The sequence below is a fragment of the Natator depressus genome, chromosome 15 (assembly GCF_965152275.1).
Source record: "Natator depressus isolate rNatDep1 chromosome 15, rNatDep2.hap1, whole genome shotgun sequence".
In the NCBI taxonomy this organism is placed as follows: domain Eukaryota; kingdom Metazoa; phylum Chordata; order Testudines; family Cheloniidae; genus Natator; species Natator depressus.
In genome coordinates this window covers 6,281,116-6,301,090 of record NC_134248.1, presented here as the reverse complement: position 1 = coordinate 6,301,090, position 19,975 = coordinate 6,281,116, and the positions used below count along the sequence as shown (strand labels likewise).

Genomic DNA, 19,975 nt, shown 5'->3' with positions numbered 1-19,975 from the left:
GTATGACCGACAGCTGGAGGGGCAGGGCTGAATCAGGGAGGGAGGAATAATGTACAATATAGCCAGGGTCTAGGTGCAGATTATTTATTTGCACAATAATGCTTCAGTCTGCACCATACACACAAGTGTACTTGGATTATACAAGAGCTGCGTTTTATAATCAGGCCCAGTGCATCAGGCTGTGTGCATCCAGATTTCCTGAGCTGCAAAGGACGGGAGGGGTAAATTATCTTTGCAGCCAGAGCACTCATGGTTTTGGCCTGTGGTTGTCATATACCTCAAACAGAACGTTAAGATTTTCAGACTGATCAGACATGCACACGAACAGTCCATCTTCTTATAAAGTAAAAGATGCTTGTGCATTTGTGTGCATACATGTGTGACAGCAGTTGTACGCATGTGCATATATGTTACTTGTGCGCACATGTGGGCATGTGTATATGTAGGTAGTGCATGTGCGGGCATACACAGAGTGCAAGCTGGTGGTTGTATGTGTGCATGAATGTGCATTTTGTTCATGTGTGTGTACATATATTTATACCATCATGTGTTTGTGCATATATGTATGTGTACATTTGTGTGCATGTATATTTACATGACTGTGTTATGTGTATATGTTTGCAAGCACATGAGGGCCTATATGCATGTGTGTGGATATATATGTGTGTGATCATTTGTGCATGGATGAGTATGTGTATGTCAGCACATGTATGTTAACATGTGCAACTTCATGTATGTCAGCACCTGTGTTCATGTATGTGTTATAAATCAAGTGTTGTGTAGGGGCTTGTCTACATGGGGAAGTTTTGCCTCTGTAACTTTAGTTTACACAGCATAAACTGCCTCACATCCACACACAAAGTACTGTTTTCAGTTTATTTGGAGTCTTAGCCTGCTTTAATCAATCTGCTTTGAAAGGCAGCATAATGCTATTTCAGAATGAGTTGTACCAGGCTACAGTTCCTGTGAACCCACCCCTATTTTGGATAAACTAAACAGCTTCAGGCCGGCCTCCCCCTGCTAGCCCATACTGCATTGCTTCGCACCTGAAACAGCCCCTTCCTTTACCTGGGTGCCCTCCTCTGCTCATCTTGACCAGATGGCACCTCCTGGTTTAAATCCTGGCATACACCTTTGCGATTCCAGCTCCTGGCTGGTTCACATGCCCAGAGTATATTATAGTGACCATGCCCTGTGCTTCTGCACGGTTACATCTGAACAGGAGTCACCGAAATGCCAAGCTCTACGAGCAGGTACAAGCACAAATGCAGGGATGCACCCTGTACCAGGCCAAAGCAGGCCAAAGAGTTGAGGCAGAATTATAAAAACACTAGGGACAAATTGAGACCTCCCGGGACATTTGCTTACTACAGGGCACTGGATTTTTTGCCAGGGAGGCCACTGCACCGCACTACATCGTGGACAGTTTGGAAGGCATTCAGGTGACCATGGACTCCAAGAAGACCCCCAAATCCCCAAATAGCAAAGGTCTCTGTGAGCCACCCAACCCTGAGCCAGAGACAGTACCAGAGATGGTCCTCAGGTAAAGAGACAGTTGGACAGTGCTGCTGAGGGGGCCTCAATCAGCAAGTATTGTATGTTGTATCACAGCTAAGCCTTCCCCCCTGTTTTTTCTAGGAGTTCAAGCCCCACAGCCTCCCTGGAGTGGATGCCAGTGGTTTTATTGCTCACACTTAGCAATTCCTGCGGGAGGAACTCAAAGCACTTTGCAGCCATTAATAAGTGAAGTCTCACAACAACTCCAGTGAGACTCCAGATTATCATTATCACCATGTAATGAATAGGGAAACTGAGAGACCATGAGGTAACACAACTTGCCCGAGACGGCACTAGAACTGTGGGACCACATTTTCTGGCATCTAGCCGGGCACCTAAACCACAAGACTATCTTTTTTCTGCATATGAGCACCCAAGGTGTCTCAAAGCCATGAGGTAGACAGAAGTAGGACCATGCCTGTGCACTCAAACACCACCACCAGGCTGTGCAGCTTGAGATCTGAACCCCTTTCACTGGATCAGGCCAGATGACAGGGGTTATGCCCTTGTCTTTCTGAAGAGCTCCATCTGAGTTTTAACTCCCACCACCATGGACAGCAAAGAGTTACTGCTCCCCCGCAGCATTACTCCACTGGGCACGAGCCCCACTCCGGGAGAACCCGTGATCCGATACCCGGATACCAAGCCACATTATGGCAGTAAATAGAAATCCAAGAAACCCAAACACTCTGATGTAGATGGGCCATTCCATCTTATTCACAGCGGTGTTTACTGTCTCTCTTCTCAGGCCAGCAATACTTTCTGTTGCCTCTGAGCTACCCTTATTGGGGCTTTGTTTTGCTTTTCAGTTTGTCACTGTTGATAGCGCCACAATCAGCCATGCTCCTCCAACTCTCAGGCAGGAATACTCCCACCATGGGCGCTGACTCCGTGGGTGCTCCAGGGCTGGAGCACTCATGGAAGAAAATAGCGGGTGCTTAGCATCCACCAGCCCCAGCTGTTTGGCGGCAGGGGGAGGAGCTTGGGGAGGGTGGAGAGCAGCGAGCGGGGGCTGGGCGGGAGCCTTAGGGAGTGGGCTAAGCAGTGGCAGAAAGAGGTGGAGTGAGGGCAGGGCCTTGGGGAGGCGGTGGAGCAAGGGCGGAGCGCCCCAGGGAAAAATATACACCTATGACCCCCCACAATCATTAACGTCCTTCTTCAGCTCTTGTGCATTATAGGTAGCACAACACCACCTATAGTTAAGGTTGCCCAGCACTTTCCGTTGTAAGCCCCTGTTTTCAGTTGCTTACAACTCGCCAAACTTTAATGAAATTTTTCACATCAGGTGTTTGCCACAAGCTGATTTTTATTTTTTTTTAAAGTTTCAGCTAAAACAGATCAGTCATTTCTGCCAATGAAGCTAGGGGCAAATATGTTGCTTTGCCCACATTAAAAATTCGTAGTTTCCCTGATAACACACTAATAATCACCATTAAAGTTCACAGCTGCTTCCCACTGTCTGGTTTATTTCTCTGTGAGGCACAGACTACCTTAACTTCCCCTCCCCGCCCACGGAGCTTGGACAGATCCCAAGGTACTAAGAGGTCAAAAGTGTGTGTCAGCTCAGAGTACTGACTCCCAACCTGCTCCTGCTGAAGTCCAAGGGAAAACCTTTGGACCAGCCCAGGGCCAGGAGCAAATATTTGTCTAAAAGCTGTTTAGTGCAAGATCCCTTAGGAAATGACATCGCTTGTCTCCTTGTTCCTGCATTTCCCAGCAGACGGAGGGGGCTCCACGCTCTCAGCCCCTGGCTCAGGGCAGGTTTCCTGCTGAGCTTTTATTCTCTTAGCCCAGTTGCCAAGGGAGAGCGAGGCTGGCACAAACAAATCCAGCAGCCCCTGCTTCCCCTCCACCCCCACTCCAGCTGTAAGGCACAATGGTCAGAGGGCAACACCTGGCATTCGACTGCTCTGCCATGCCAGCTGGGGATGGTGGTCAGTCCTGCAGGGAGAGGCGAGAGCGGAGGAAATGTTAGGTGTGGAAGCAGGGGAAGAGAGTAGATGGAGGTTGACTGTTAAACAGAAAGCTGGGGAGAGGTGCAATAAAGGGGAAGAGACCCCGAGTCCTTAGGGGGGGGCCCCCAGTCAGCAGCTCGCACTTTGCCCCATGGTGCATGAGCAGAATGATCACACTCCATCAGCTGGGTGAGAACCCCTGACTTCCCCAGGGCAGCCTTTTCTGAGCTGGCCCTGGCGGGGGGAAGGAGGGTGTGTGCTCCTCCTTGGGGTTGAGGGACGAATTAGAAATGAAACATCCCCACTTGTCCGTCCAACATCCCCACTGCCCATTCTTTCCTTTGCCTCCTAACTCCTCAGTCCCCTCCACACAGTCCAACCCCTGCAGGCGCCGTAATCCCCTTCTCCCGTCTGAACAGATCAGCAGGAAGGATATGGCTTGAGAGTGCCAGCTGCCCACGGTAACTGAGCCAGATACTCACCCTGGGCAGCAGCCGATGGCAGGTGCCCTGCATCTGACGAAACGGGCCAGGTTTCACTCTTGGCTTGCATTGCAGCCACCCATGGGATCCACTGCCTCCCCCTCATAGTTTAAAGCTACAGCGCAATTAAGGCCCGTTCACTGGAACAGTCTCTCCAGGTGCTCTGCTCTTTATCCATTCATGCACTGAGAATTCGGGCCCGGGTATTAAAGACTTGGGGGTCCCGGGGCATGAGTATTTCAGTCCTGGAGACCTGCACTCTCATCCTGCCCTGGCGGGTCTAGGACTGGAGCTGCAGGAGATGCTGCAGAGTCTGAGCTTGAGAGGCATCAGCAGTGGGGGACCCAGGACAGGAATAGCAGCAGGGGGCTGTGGGCTGAGGTAGATTGGCAGAGCTACTGTAGGTGGGGGTGTGGGAGCACAGTAGGGGAGGAAGCATTGTCTTGTGGTTAAAGCACAGAGCTGGGCATCGGGAAGTCCAGATTCTTTACCTCTGTCTGCCACAGATATTAGGTGCCCCTGGCAAGTCACCTCACCCTTGTTGTCTGTTGCCCCAAGCTGGGTATTCCCCTCCCCTAGGGGATAATACAGCTCTTCTGCTGCAGGTTGATTCGCAGCAGCTTTGGGGGGAAAGCAAAGCACCCCAGCGATCTTTGAGAACCACAAACTCCACAGCAGCACAGCAAACCCGGAGCAAAGCAGCGTCAGCCGACAGGGCAGCGGCATGGAGATAACCAATGGGGCACAAGCGGCGTTGCTGGCGGACCCCTTCTCCTGCTCACAGCGAGATAAAGCGGAGGCCTCCTGAAATGCAGTTCAGCAACCCAATCAGCAGAAGCTTATAGGGCAGAGGCCTAACGCAACTCTGAAGTGGCCCCGCGGCCTGGAATCCCCGAGCCCAGGAGCAATGGGGGACTCTCATTCTATTTCTGGCTTTTCACTATGTCCAAGAGGGTTTCGGGCTGTGCGAGGGGGCAGTTCCCCTGGGGGGGTTGTTACTGCTCAAGCCCGGACAATGACACAATGGGACATGTTAAGGTGTACAGAATTCAGGGTGGAGAAGGTTGATCCAGTTGAATAACATTTGCATTTGATTCTGCCAATCACTGGATATTCCTGATCCCCCAAAAGCCGTAATGGTGAGTGGAAGGACCAATCAACAGCTCAGGACTTGCAGCCCAAGTAGGCAACTGGTCCACCACCTGCACAGCCCTCAGCTGTGGGGCCCCAATCCCAGCCCCGTTGCCAGTCGCCACCTGCAGGAGGCCGTGGGGGGAGATGCTCAGGGCTGCAGTGCTGGCAGGAGGCAGTATGCAGCACTCCTGGATATCGATGGCCCCATCTCCGCACTCCCTCAGTGCTCAGCCAAATTCAGCCCCCGGATGAAGAGCAGCTGGCTAAGGCCAAATGCAGGCGAGACCGAGGGGATGTCGGTATGAAGAGAGAAGTGCTTTGAAGAACTTGCCTCCTCCTTGGAGCAGGGATCACCTTTCTGTTCTGTGCCTGTACAGCGCCTGGCACAGTGAGGTACTGGTCTGTGGCTGGCACTATGGTAACGCAAATAATAATAGCCTGCAACATTCTCCGCCATCGAGGGCACCTGCCCTCACACTGCTTAATCCTTCTGCGGCCTTATGATCTCTTTGGACTTGCCAGTGCTGTTAGCTACTCAAAGAGCGCCCGAAACACCCACTTCCAGCTGCCACTGACCCATAGACTGCATCCCAACCCATTGGCAGAGACCTGCCCATGGTGAATCATACACTTGTGACATGTAGGCATGTGTATTGCAACACACTGGGCCAGATTCTCGTCCCATACACCGGTGTCAATTGGAAGTGAATCTTCATGGAAGTCACTGGTAGACACTAAGCTCAGAGAGGTTTAAGTGAGAGTAGGCTCCGGCCCTCTAGATCTACAACACTCCCTGAAAAAGCACCAACTGGAACAAAATGCAGCAGCGCCCTGGCTAGGTCATGTGCCTGTCCCCTCCTGTGTCTGCTCTCGGTACCATGTCCCCATTGAATAGCGAGTCCAGGGCAAGGCTTCTGTCCTCATTCTCAGTGCCCTCCCTGTGACTGGCCCAGGCTACCTGAGTAACGCCACAATCACAACCACACAGAACAGCTACATGCCTCCAGAACTACACAACTGTGCATGTATATGGGGAGGCTCGGCGTGCAGGAGACAGAACTTTCAGAAGAACTGGAACATAGACTTTGGAACTCTCTGCCACAAGAGACCCCAGGCTCACCATTTTGAGAACTAAATTCAAAAAATTCTCTCTGACTTAGCTTTCCCTCAGTGTGTTCTTCCTACTCAGCACACTCACACTGTCTAGATCACCTCCCTCCCCAAACAGAATACCAAACCAATCCAGCTATTGCTTCTACAGGCTGGGAATGAACGGAGATTATTATTGTTATTTCTAATTTGAAATAGTTCGGAGGTGCTGGTAGATGGAGGGAGGAGGCCCAGCAAAGCTAACTGACTTGTCCCTGATCACACAAAATCAAGAGTAAATAGAACCCTGGAGTCCTGCCTCTCCTCCTCCTACCCCCCACCCCATTTAATCATTTCATGACACTGCCTCTTAAAAAGTAGCTAACTATAGAGATGCAAACGTTCCAAAGTCTCATGGGGAAGCGGGAGTGAGAGAAAGATGGGGGTAGGAGAGAGAGAATAAAATTAAGCCAGGTTTGGATAAACAGTGATCCCGTTTATGGACTCCCTTCATCTGTTCCAGTCCCTTGCGTGCATTTCTCTGAGAAAGCAAGAGGACTGGCTGGCCTTGTGAAAGCAAAAGGGCCCCCCTGCCTTTCCCCCTAATCATAATTCCAGACCTGGCTCCTCAGCCTGGTTTGAGCCGGCTCAGAAACATCTGACTCAAGGAACCTTTGTCTGAGCAATGTCCCTCCCCAGTGTGCGTCACCCTCCTTTTGGCATGGGAGCGCCTGAAATAGGCTCTTTTCCTTTTGCAAAGAGCCTGAAGAATTCTCCCTCCCTGACCTCTCTTCCCTTTCGGTATTGTTGCTGCTGGTTCCCCTTTAGCTGGAATCTCTCTGCTGAGCAGGGGAGGGGAATGACATCAGAGGCAAGGAGGTGTGGGGGGGTGCCCCATTCCCCAATTGGCCACCAAGCAAAAACCATGGGCCTATAAAACTTGCCAAGGGACTAGCATCCTCCAATGAGACAGTGACTGCACAGATTACCCTAGCTGCTGAGAAGGGACCACAGGAGACCAGCAGCCTTGCTCACTCCTGCACTGAACAGCTGCAGCTATAAGCCATCAGGGCATACATTAGCTCTGCTTTAACGCTAACCGGTAAGTGCCTCACTTTCTTCCTTTCCCAGCACACAATGAGATTATTATCTGTTACTAATAAATACATAGGAAGGAGTGGTCGGAGCTCAGGGCTGGGAGCACTTCTGTTCTAATCCCAGCTCTGACACTGACTCCTTCCAGGGTCGTGGGCAAGTGACTTCATCACTCCATGCCTCAGTTTCCCCATCTACGCATCGATGATAACAGCATTTCCCTGGCTCGCAGGGCTGTTGGAAGGCTGAATTAAAGCTTCCGAAGTGAGGTTTGGTGAGATGAATTAGGGAAGGTTTCTGAAGTGCTCCTACTTACCTATTCTGCTTTCATCATCTTAGCCCCTGAAGATCTTTGAAGACGAAGGACAATCCTTTTCAAAACTGGCCACTGATTTTTTGATTGTCTCGGTTTCTTTGGTGCCTGACCTGAGATGTCTTTTAGGCCAGAATAAGTGGCCGCTTCTGCACAAAACTGGCCCTTAACTGTTTTGTCCAGTGCAAGTCCAGTAATTACTGATCGGGTTCCTGTGACATGCTAGGTAGCTGCTCAAACCTATGTGGAGTCAGCATCTCCATGGTGCTCTGCACACTTTTAACAGCAATAAACAGGATTTCCAAAGAATGTCTGTTTCCCTGCTGGATTTCTGGGGACCCCTCCCCTTATTCCTCCCTTCCTTTTCCAGCTTTTAACTCACAAGTCCCTGCATTTCTGCCATTGCCTGTCTAACCAAGGACTCACTTTGGAGCCACAGTCAGCTGGATGGCCAGAGCAGATGCTGTGGGGCAATGGTGTATTGTGGGGCAATTCTCTCCTCCCCCCAGCACCCTCTGTCCCAGCCACACGTGCCAAGCCATTTGCCTTCACAGAGATGATCTGTTTGTGTATTTCCCCTGACAGATGATTCTCCAGAGGGATCAGCTGTAATTGGGATGGCACTGAGTTAAGGCCCAGAGCTAAGAGAAGGGTTTCCAGCAGCATTGCAGCGTGGCGGGGGGATCTCTTTCAGCTCAGAGATGGTGTCCCCCCTGCAAATAGGCTGTCCCTGAGTTAGTAGCAGGATCTTTGCCTTGTGCATGTCTATGGAGCCCCAATTCATGGGCTCAGAATGAAGTCCCCCGGTTGGCCTCACGTCACAAGACAGATGCAGCGGGCAGTAGCAGGGTTAGTTTCACACACACATGCCCCAACACTGTACCTCTGCCTCCACTTCTGGGACGAGACGGGAGTTGAGAATCATGGTACGGTCAGTCCTCTGCCTCGATGTGAACTAGGCCCAGCTAGGGTGATGGGCTCTGGTGACGGAACGGGACAAAAACCCCTACGTCATTCCACACATAGCTAGGTGGGAATGCTACACAGGATCACTGCAGCTGGTTGAGAATTTTTCACCAAAACATCTTTCCATCTGAAAATGCTGATTTGTCAAAACTGAAACTTTTTCTGGGAAAAGGTCAGTCTTGAGAAATTTTTCAACTGAAGTTTTTTTAAACAAAGTTTCCAAATTGCCAAAATGTTTCATTTCAACATGTTCTAAATAAAAAAATCCCAGTTTGCCCACTCAGAATAACTTTGTTTCAACTTTTAAGCTAATTAGAAGTAAAAAAATGGTCAAAATTGGAACAAAACATGTAAATTGACCAGAACCAAAATTTGTTTCAGATTTCAAATTTGTGTTAATTTTCAAGTTTGACTTTTTGTCCTGATTTGGGAAGGGAAAATTTTTTGATATCGCAAAAGCTTTCATAGACCAGGAAAACCATATTGCTGGCCAGATCTACTGTTTACTAATAATCAATGATTCATGGAGTTGGTAAAAAATTTTTTTCTAAAATGACAACTTTCCCCTCACCCCCCCACCCCGCAACAAACAATGGCTTTTTGACCAAATCAGATTTTTTTTGTTTGGCTGAAATTTTTCGAAGAAAACTGAGAAACATTTATGTGTTTCTTTCGGAGGCGGGGAGAGGAAAAAGCAAAAAGGGGGAGAAAACCCCAAAAGTATTTTTATATAGTTATAAAAATCCCTAAAATTCTGTGGAAAAAATGAGCACAAAATGAAAACAATTTCAATTTCACCTCCCCCCCCCCCCCACCGTGGAAGAAAAAAAACTTAACATTTTTTGACCAGCTCCACTGATATATCAATTCTGTGCATTCTACGGAGATTGTAGACAAAAATGAAGGGAGGTCTTTGCCCTCTAAAGAACGTACCTTCCAGACATACAGAAAGACAAGGGATAGGGGGGCAGTGCTTGAGTATGCCAGGTCCCCCTCTAGTGGCTGGTCCATGTAGAGGATAAAAGCCCACTACCGCTGTTAAGCTCCTCTAACTCAAGTGGCAGCAGCAAGGACTTTTTATGGTCCTGGAGGCCCCAATTTGCAGCCCTGCTGATGGCCTGTGGTGGGGATGTTACACAGGCATCCTATTAGGTCCATGGTCTATTTTGGGGGTATCATTTACTACCCATCATTGAGGGGGAAAGTTGGGTTTATCGGCCTCGCCGTGTTTTGAGGAGAGAATCGAAGGGTGAGTGAGGGCAGAAACATGGCAGACATGGCCTAGCAGGCCACGTGGAAAACAGGACAGGAGTGGAAGAAAGACACAAATGAATGATGAGGCTCGGGATACACTCTACTGACTGACCTGGAGTCACATGGGAGTGGCACTCAGGCCAGGTCTGGATTTGGCCCCTCAAGCTGAAAGGCTCCATATCCCATTCCCCCCAGTGCAGTTCATCCTGGATGACATCTTTCACACACAGGGACACAAAGCACTTAGCCAAAGAGACCCATAAGCTAAGGGGCAAAGGAAGTTTTTAATGTGAAAATCTACAGAGAGAATGGGACTCGGACAAATCCGGCAGACACAGTCCAGCATGGCCTGCAGCTGGGGAGCACAGAGGGGACCAGATCTATACCAAGAGCTGAGAAGAGGGAGTGGATGGACCTGAGGCCACGACGGTTGGATAGAGGTGGCCAGAGAGAGCCTTGGGAGGGTGACATTTTAGGCAGGGACCCATGTACCCCAGGGCAAGTTGAGTGTAGATTCTGCACCAAGATCCCTGGGTTGCTGTAGCACTTGTGAGTCAGCCTGGTAACTATGTGGCCGCTTCACTGCATTTAGAATATGGATGGGGCTTAATTAATTAAATAGAGAAATGAATGAGCCACTCAGCACAGCAAACCTCCCTCCCCCCATTTGTCTTAGATTAAATCCGTTTATTTGATGTTGGTTCCACACTTTCATTGTGACACAGATTTTTTTGCATTGTCCACCTGGGAGAAGGGAGAAGCTGGAACAGCTGGATAGGGGGAGTTGAGGCTTTTTATGCCGGGGGAGGAGGTAATTTGGAGGTGAGGCATAAATAAATTAGCTGAAATGATCAGCAGTGAAACAGTTAACCATCCTGACACTTGAGCCATTATTAGCCTTCAGAGTTAACGGTTCGTTGAAACGAATGGGCAGCTCACACCTCTATAAAATGGGAGCTGAGACCCTGGAGCATAAATCCATAGCAAGAGGTGGGTTCCACGGTAAACGCACAGAATACCCAGGGTCCTGATGATGGGTCTTATTTCCCTTATTCCCTCAGAGCCCAGCATGACTTCTGCCAGGAGCTTGCATGTGAACACCCCCCTGAGGGACAGCGTCCCGCTCTCCAAGGTGGCTGGCACCAATGTCTACCTGAAGCTGGACAATGCTCAGCCCACGGGCTCCTTTAAAATCCGGGGCATCGGCCACCTCTGTAAAACGGTACGGACTCTGAGCGGCAGTGGCAAGGGCTGAGTGTTCGACTGGTGGGGGGAGAAGATTGCAGAGCCAAGCTGGAATGGGCCATTGCTGGCGGGGGGTGGGGGTGGGAGGAGGTGGAGAGACAGGGGGTAGCTGGGAATCTGGGATCCATTTGCAGCAGGCACAGCAATCCAGTTTGGGCATTCTCTGCAGCAATCCCATATACTGTAGGGAGCATTGGCTCATTGGAAGCCTGACCTCTAACTAGGGGTGACAGAGGATAACCTGGCCTTGATTTCTGTACCTACCTGGAACGGACTCTGGTGTAACCCCTAGGAGGGGAAGAACCTGGCCTGGATTCCTGTGCCCACCTGGAGGGGACACTAGCTATGCTCCCTACATCTCTTCAATGCGTCCAACTGACTGCCGTTGAGCAGCACACTGCAGCAGTCCCATAGCGGATACCTGATCCTGGGCATGCACCCACCTAACCGTCTGCTCTCAGACTGAAAGAGGAGGATGGAAATTGCTGAGGCTCCACATTATTGGGGCTGCGGAAGCAGAAGGAAGGCTGTTGCCTGGCCTTGCGTGGTCATGGCAGCTTTGATGGCAACGCAGGGACTCTACAGAAGGGGCCGACGAGAGGCATAAAAGGAGCCCCCGGGGAGAATGACCTGAAATATCAAAGGGGTTGGAGGGGCTAGGCTGCCGAGAGAGGAGCCGCTCTCGTGCGGTTACCGGCTGTGGCCACGTTCACTCCCACTCACTCCTTCCTCTTGCTTTGTCTCCACAGTGGGCGGAAAGAGGCTGTGAACGCTTCGTATGCTCCTCAGGTGAGATACACCAACCCAGGCCCTGGCTCCCTGAGGTGGCTGGTGTCTGTGTCACACCTAAGCCCAAACTGCCCCAGAAACTCATGGGCACTGGCTCCTCTCCTTGTGCCTGGATGTAAATAATGCCCACAAGGATGCCCAGGGATCCAGATCCAGGCTGCCCCTGCTGGCTGGTGCTGCTAGCGGTGGGACTATTGCCAAGGGAAGAGAAGCCCCAGTGATGGTATTGGTGTGGGTCATGCGAGGGTGGCAACAGGGCTTTAGACATCTTTGGTCACATGGGAAATGCAATGTTGAGTTCCTGGGACGGAACAATCCTCCCCACCACACCCTGACACTGTCTACCTGTTGGGGTGCTGCAAGATTCCCACACCTCCTGAAATTCCTGGGCAGCCCCAAGGCTTGGGGAGGGCAGAACGAGAAGACGGCAGAGGGACACACAGCTTTGGGAGGCATCAGAGGCAGCATCGTGACTTCTGCTGCATGGTGGGATGCAGGAAACCATGAGGCCCGATGTGGTTGCTTTTAGGTGGCAATGCTGGCCTGGCAGCTGCCTACTCTGCCAGGAAACTGGGCATCCCAGCCACCATCCTCGTGCCCACGTCCACGCCAGCTTTCACCATCGAGCGGCTGAAGGACGAGGGGGCCACTGTCTGCATTGTGGGAGAGGTAGGTATATGCATGTCTGGGTAAGGGGGTATACAAAAGAGAGCAGACTGCCTGCCTGGGGTGAGAGCCTCACTATCTTCTCCCACCATGTCCCAGAGCCAGGACTGGGACAGATCTGCAGAGGGAGCTGCCCCACGGGCTGTGAAGTTCATGGTTCTGTCCATAAGCCACTGTGAGTGGCTAATAAAATGTCTCTTCTCTGCAGATGCTGGATGAGACCATAGAACAAGCCAAGGAGCTGGTGAAGAACAACCCTGGCTGGGTCTATGTGCCCCCTTTCGATGATCCCCTCATCTGGTATGTGGCCTGAGGGAGAGGGGGACACCAGAGGCTGGAAGGCTTTGTTTTAGCCATTGCTGCTTATTAACATCCCTGCTAGCCTGAGTAACCATGGGCCAAGATTAAATCTGACTGCATGCAGCCCCAACAAGGTCATTCTGTGTTGCACACAAAGGAGTGGACTATCTAACAAGAGGTGGTGCTGTGGCAGAAGTCCACTCTCTGCTTGGACTGCATTAGTGTGGCCACCATCTCTTGGCGCACCAGGCATGGGATCCAGCATGAAGTCTGCTGGACAGAGCGTGAGCATCTTTTGACCACATGCACCACATGGTGAATTTCTAAAGTCAGCACATCCACAGAAGCTGCTACCACCAGCCTAGCCTGGATAGCTGTGTATTGAACCTGGGTTGGGAGCTAAAGGACATAAGAAAGGGAATCCATGACCATTTCCATGTTCGTTCAGACCTGGGCTTCACCAGCACCACTGCACTGATACGCCCCACCCCTGCCCTAAAAACAACAGCTGTGTCTCAGTACCATTATGACAAGTGCTTTAGAAAGTCCTATAGCTGGGAAGACCTAGAGGGGTCCTCCTATCCTGGTCAGAGGCGGGACCTCAGCCTGCTTGTCCACACAACCCCTTGCCTTCTAGTTCTCACGCCTGGGCCTGTTCTGAGGTGTCACTCATCCCCATAGGCAGCGAGATGCAGCCTGACTCTGGAGTGCAGCCTTTCAAAGCTGAAATTGTCTCAGGCTACTAAACCAAAGTATCCCAGACTGGGGGAGACCCAGCTTCTTTGATGTTGGAGTGAACCAAGAGTAACTCCACTGAACTCAGTGGGATGACACTGGTGTTGCTGAAAAAAATCAAGACCTGTATTTTCCAGGCTCTTATAGAGAAACGTGGTCAGGACTGTTGATCTCGGGTCATCTCTAGCCATGGCCTTCCCTTCCCCTGGTCCCAATCTCTCTTGCTATCTCCTTGTAGGGAAGGCCACACGTCCATAGTGAAGGAGCTGAAGGAACACTTGGACTCCAAGCCTGGGGCGCTGGCCCTGTCTGTGGGAGGCGGCGGGATGCTGTGCGGAGTGGTCCAGGGTCTCCGTGAGGTGGGCTGGGAGGATGTGCCCCTTGTTGCCATGGAGACCAAAGGGGCACACAGCCTGAATGCTGCCATGGCTGCTGGACAGCTGGTGACACTGCCAGAAATCACCAGGTGAGTGAGGGGAGGAGGACGAATCGGAGCACTCGGCCTGTGACCTGATGTTAAGGGAGAGGAGCCATGGCTTGGGGTGGGCTGGGCAGAACCACAGCTTGGGGTCTGATGGAGGAGAGACTTGAGGCGGCAGGCTCACGAATCCCTTCCCTGTTCTCTACTCTGCAGCCTACATGTCTTGGATGCTATTTTGGTTTGGCTTACTCCTCCCATGGGGTTCTTCCACCCAGCCCCCTCCTGTGCATAGCACAACAATGCTGCCCCACAGGGGCAGCCGGGGGCAAAGTTCTCTGGGCACTGCAGATGGGAGTAAGCACTTGGGCCCAGATCTACAAAATTAAGCTCCTTTGTGCTCTAGGGAGAGGTAGGAACCAGGCTTCACCAGGAGGTAACTCATGCCACGCACACCCGATGGCAGCAAGGGAGAACCCGAAAGGGCTGTCTATCCAATCAGAGACAGGGGCCAAGGGAAGATGCTTGAACAAAGGATTGCTCAGTGCTACCCAGATGTGGTAGCAGCACAGAGAGATGCAGCATGAATGCAGGGATCCCTGCTCTGGCAAGGGGAATGTGGGGGTCAGTGGGGACTCCACCCCAAGATCCCACAGGGCCCTGCTTGAAAAAAACTGGCTGACTGCATGCTCGCAGGGATAGGGAGCGCTGACGTCACAAGGGTATGCTGTGGGGACTCCCTTATCACCAGCTGACGTGTCTCTTTCCTCTTCTCCTTTCCTGGCTGCAGCGTCGCAAAGACACTTGGGGCAAAGACGGTGGGAGCGGAGACGTTGAAGCTGGCCCGAGAGCACCCAGTCTTCTCAGAGGTCGTCACGGACCAGGAGGCAGTCATGGCCATCGAAAAATTTGTGGGTACGTAACAGTCCCCTCCCTGAGCGTGAGGCCCCCCACACTCACAGACAGCGACATGCCAAAGGAGAGTCCTTTTTTCCCAGGACACTGCTGCTCCCCAAAGGTGAATAGAAACATTTAAAATAGCCCCGCTGACCATGGCCAGGGGTTCTAGTCATACAGCATGGCAAGGACTGTCTGTGTCCCATTCATTTGCCAATTCATTCGTACACAATGGCTGACCACCTCCCTGACCATCTCCCTTCTGCCCACCCCCAAGCAGGTGCAGCCCCAGCACCAGATTGTGCCTGTAACAGGTCAAGGCCTCCTGCTGCCTCCTAGTGGCAGGTACACATCCCTGCAGGTCTCACAAATCATTATAGAGCCCACTAGACTAGAGAGACAATGTGGGTGAGGTCATAGCTTTCATTGGACCAGCTTCTGTTGGTGAGAGAGACAAGCTTTTGAGCTACACAGACACAGCTCTTCTTCAGGTCTGGGGAACAAGTGTCAGAACTAAATACAAGTTGGAACAGATTGTTTAGCATAAGTAGTTAACACCTATTTCAGGGGACCATTCAACATAAGGTGGCCCATTAACACCCTTCCAAGCATGGGAGGAAGGGAGAGAAGGCAGCTGGGGGCGTTGTTAGCAGGTTACAGATTGCTGTAATAAGCCATAAATCCAGTGTGTCTGTTCAGTCCATAATTTTTAGTATCTAGCAAAGTTCTGAATTTAAGCTCCCCAGCTCACCTTTTGAAAGAGTTGTGCAGGTTTCCTTTGATGAGGAGTGCTGAGAGGTCATCTATAGAGTGATCACTTTGTGAAAAGTGTTCCCCCACAGCTGACAGGGTGTTTTAAAACCCACTGGAAGAACCTGGCCAGGTTGCGTTACAGGGGCCCTCTTCCAGCCCAAACCATACTCTTAACAAAAATTTCACATGGGACTGCTTCTCCAGATCCTTCCTAAATCTTGGGCCACTCCCCTTCCTGATGTGCAGGAGCACCGGATTCTCCCATTCCCAGTCCCCCTGACAATTGAAGCTTTTAAATAGTCCTCCCCATGCATTGGCTTTTAATCCTGAGCCCCAAACAATTACCCACCCCCGGGGCTTTCCTCTGAGATTCTTTCTGCCCACTGCCACCCAGGCCTTTGCTCCAGACACATCTGTCTCTCTAACACCAGAGAGAGCCAGCAGAGACCTTCTCTCAGCCTGGGTCTTCTTTATAGAAAGCACGCCTGGCCCCACCCAGCTGGGACATGCCACCAATTGAAGTTGCACCAGATAGGCTAAATTGGCCCCACTGAGAAGCTGCACAGGGAACTGGTCCCCCTGCCTCTTAAAGGGACAATGCATCCTGTGACTGCCAATGAGAACTCCTCTCCTGCAACCCACTGTGTTCCCTAGAGCCACAGCTGTCCCCAAGTCCCTGACAGGCTAATGTAAAGCTACCTCCATGCGCTGACCCTATCCCCTCCCTGCTTCCTCTCTCAGAAACGGCCTGTTTCACTCATGGTGCGGAGGAGGGGAATCTGACAGAGAGCGAGTGAGAGCACCCCCTGATGTTCTCATTACCCCAGGGGGTAGTCAGTTAGGCCCTGTGTGTCCCTGAATGCAGGGGAGAGCAGTGGCTGCTTTGACCATGATCAAACAGGTTGTTCTTTCCAAGCTTTGCCCTCGGTAGGGAAGAGCGAGCCCACCACAAGTTTTTCCAGCCCCGTTTGTGGCTTGTTCTCTTCACTGGCCCTTCCCCAGAGAGCTGTCATGGATCAAGGCCAACTTTTCCCCCCAATCGGCGCCTTGAAACAGATAGTGAGTGCGACCGAGTCCATGAACCAGGGACTCCTCCCTGTTCATGGGCCAGCAGTGAGCTCACCACCCGGGGCAGCCAGCTCTGTGTCACCCCCCACCCCTGCTAGCTGAGGCCTCCTGCCCCGAGCGGATGTGTGATAGGCGAGTGACCACCAGCTAGCCCCTCCCCCATCTCTCCTCCCTCCCCCCCGTGCAGACGACGAGAAGATCCTGGTGGAGCCAGCCTGTGGGGCGGCGCTGGCTGCCGTCTATAGCGGCGTGGTGCAGAAGCTGCAGGCAGAGGGGAAACTGGGCCATGCCCTGGGCTCCCTGGTGATCATCGTGTGTGGGGGCAACAACATCACGCTGGCCCAGCTGCAGCGCCTCAAGGAGCAGCTGGGCATCCAGAACGTCATGGCGGCCTAGGCTGGCAAGGCACCACCCGGGGGGGGAGGGAGGAAGAGCTCTGGAGTTTTATCCAGGGCCTTATTTTAAGTGTGGGATGCTGGTTTTAACAGTCCGCACATCAGCAACGATGCGCATTTCTAACTTGTGGTCACGTCACGTTGCCTCAAACGCTGGATCACACAGGCTGAGGCTAAATCTAGGACTCCCAACCTGCCTACAACTTCCAGGCATGGGTTCGTCACCAGCCAGTGAGCAGGAAGGCTCTCCCCCAAGGCACACACCTCCACACAACGCTGTGCATTATTATCAACATCAGTTCCAGCAGCCCCTTCAGGCCTGCCCTGAGATCAGGGCCCCGTTGTGCCAGGTACTGCACAGACGCGCAGCGAGAGACAGACCCAATCTAGCCCGACAAAGGATGGGAAAGAGGCCCGGAGAGAGGAAGTGACTTTGTCCAAGGTCACACAGCTGAGTCAGGCATAAACCCAGGTCTCCTAGCTCCTTATCCACTGCCCTGATCACCAGGCCATGCTGTGTAACTGACACCTTCTGCAACACCGGGGCATGTTTAGTCTGAAGACTTGGGGGGAGTCGGGGACCTGATCGCAGTCTTCAGGTATGTTCAGCACCATTATAAAAGGCCGTGATCACTGTTCGTGTCCACTGGCAGTAGGACAAGAAGAACTGGGCTTAATCTGCAGGAAGGGAGATTTAGGTTAGATATTAGGAAAGACTTTCTAACTCTAAGGACAGTTAAGCTCTGGAATAGGCTTCCAGTGGAGGCTTTTAAGGCAGGTTGGATGAACACCACTCAGGGGTGGGCTAGGTTTACTTGGTCCTGACTCAGAGCAGGGGGCTGGGCTCGAGGTCCCATCCCACCATAGATTTGAGAGATTCTCAGAGGTGAGCTCCTAGCCCTGGATGGACTGTAGCTCTGTTTCGGCATAGCCAGAAGACAGGCTACCAAACTAGATCAGCCGCTGGGTTGGTCTGGTCTGGCCTGGCCTGCATCAGTAGGCTGATCCTTACCTTGATGAAAGCTTGAGCTGGTGTAAAATACCACTGGAATTCCTCGCCTGGCCTGCATCAGTGGGCTGATCCTTACCTTGATGAAAGCTTGAGCTGGTGTAAAATACCACTGGAATTCCTCGCCTAGTGGTTGCACAGCCCATGCCTTCTGGGGAGGTCCCTTGTGCCCTCTGGTTTAGCATCCCTGTCTCACCAGCCTGGACCTCTCCGCACGGGGGCAGAGAGCAGGCTGGGCCAATCTCTCTGGAGCTAGATCTGTCACTTCACTGCCTACGCTGCAGGCTGCAGGTGTCGGGGAAGGTTTTGTGTAACGTGAGATTAGTCTGAGGCATGAGTATTGGATGTTGTAGCCAGAATTCAGCACGCCCTAACATGCTGGCTTTTCTAATAGTGTCCACTATTTAACTTTTTGCACATAAAAAAAATTCAGTATTTCTATAAGGCTGCATCTCTCGTTTGTTTCCAAGCTGCACGGCCATTTTCTGCCCTGGTTGCAAGGCTGCCCCAGTGTCACCATCTTGTGATTTTATCTCACCGTTACTACTTGGAAAACCTGAGCGCCTCATCATACCCCTGTGAAGCAGGGCAGGGCTGTTACCCCATTGTATACATAAAGCTCTGAGACAGAGAGAGATAAATGACTTGCCCAAGGTCATCCAGAAAGTCTGTGGCAGAGCAAGAAATGGAACTCAGATTGCTCGCAGATACCCTAACCCCTGCACCACCCTCCCTCTCTGCTGTGGAAATGTAACAACTCTTTTCCGTAGGGTTTGAATCCAGAAACTTTTGTACCAAAGCACAGGCCCCTGCCACTTGAGTTAAGGGAGTAGCTCCATTAGCTGTCGGCAGTAGTAGGTTTTTATCCTCTAAGTCAGTGGTTCCCCACTTTTGCAGCCTGAAGGCTGAACATATTGTGACACACGAGGTCAAGGGACCATAGTTTATAATTTGGGGGGTAATTCTGGGTCCTGATCTGCACCTTTCGTGCTGCTCCGGTGGGACAAAGGGAAGAGAAGTCCAATTTCCCCCCCATCCCCACTGTAAGACAGTCCCCATTGGCACAGAGCCAGTGTAGCTGGCTCCTCTACTTCCCTCTTTGCAAGTCCTGCAATGTTAGGGGGAGTGGCTGGTTTCTGGCTGTCTCCAGCTGGCATGTGAACAAGACACACACATCTAGATTCTTGATGAGAAAAACACCAGGAGGAAACAAACAGCATAAATAAGAGCCAAGACATGTTAGCAATCCCACTGATTTGATGGCATTACTGATACTAAGATTAGCACTGATCTGTAAAGGAGGGTTTTTTAAGACCCCTATGATCTTTCCCTTTTTAATCCCCTTGAAATCAACCCATTCTGCTCAGTCAAACAGAGATGTCTGTCTGGGAACGCTGGGTGATGTTTTTGAAACTGCTATCCCTGTGCTGGGCTCTTATGGCTAAGGTGAAAATTGTCCTGTCCTCTTCCATTCTACGTTTTCAAGAATCAGGGAGGGGGGGGGGGGGAATTCCTTCTAGGGAGGAAAGAGATTGATGAGCTCTCTGTGACCCCACCTCTCTCCCCCTTCTCTTGCTCAGCTGCTGCTGGATTTGAAAGCAGGCACTGAGATTCCTCATCTACCCTACATCCATTCTGCCACAGACTGGCCCACGAAGGAGTTCTCTGCAGAGGTCTCTTGGGGTTTCCAGAGGAGGAAACTGTATTGACATGCTATTTGGGTTGACAGCAATGGACTCTCATGGCATTAGCGTAAGCTGATGCCATTGGGTGGGTTGTCAGCACGGGGGTTGAACCTGTGACTTTGGAATCCAAACCCAGGGGTTTCTAGTGCCAGATCAGCGAGGGGCTGTAC

The 19,975-nt window shown here is 51.6% G+C and overlaps 1 protein-coding gene across 1 annotated transcript; it reads left to right on the top strand.

Moving 5' to 3' along the window:
* Positions 1-7,014: 7,014 nt before the first annotated feature.
* On the top strand, positions 7,015-18,537 carry LOC141999370 (L-serine dehydratase/L-threonine deaminase-like). Its single transcript, XM_074972715.1, has 8 exons — positions 7,015-7,319; positions 10,907-11,067; positions 11,840-11,879; positions 12,409-12,548; positions 12,754-12,845; positions 13,819-14,046; positions 14,789-14,913; positions 16,904-18,537. Exons 2-8 carry the CDS (start codon positions 10,915-10,917, stop codon positions 17,110-17,112), a joined length of 987 nt encoding a protein of 328 aa, XP_074828816.1. The 5' UTR covers positions 7,015-7,319; positions 10,907-10,914; the 3' UTR covers positions 17,113-18,537.
* Positions 18,538-19,975: the final 1,438 nt, after the last annotated feature.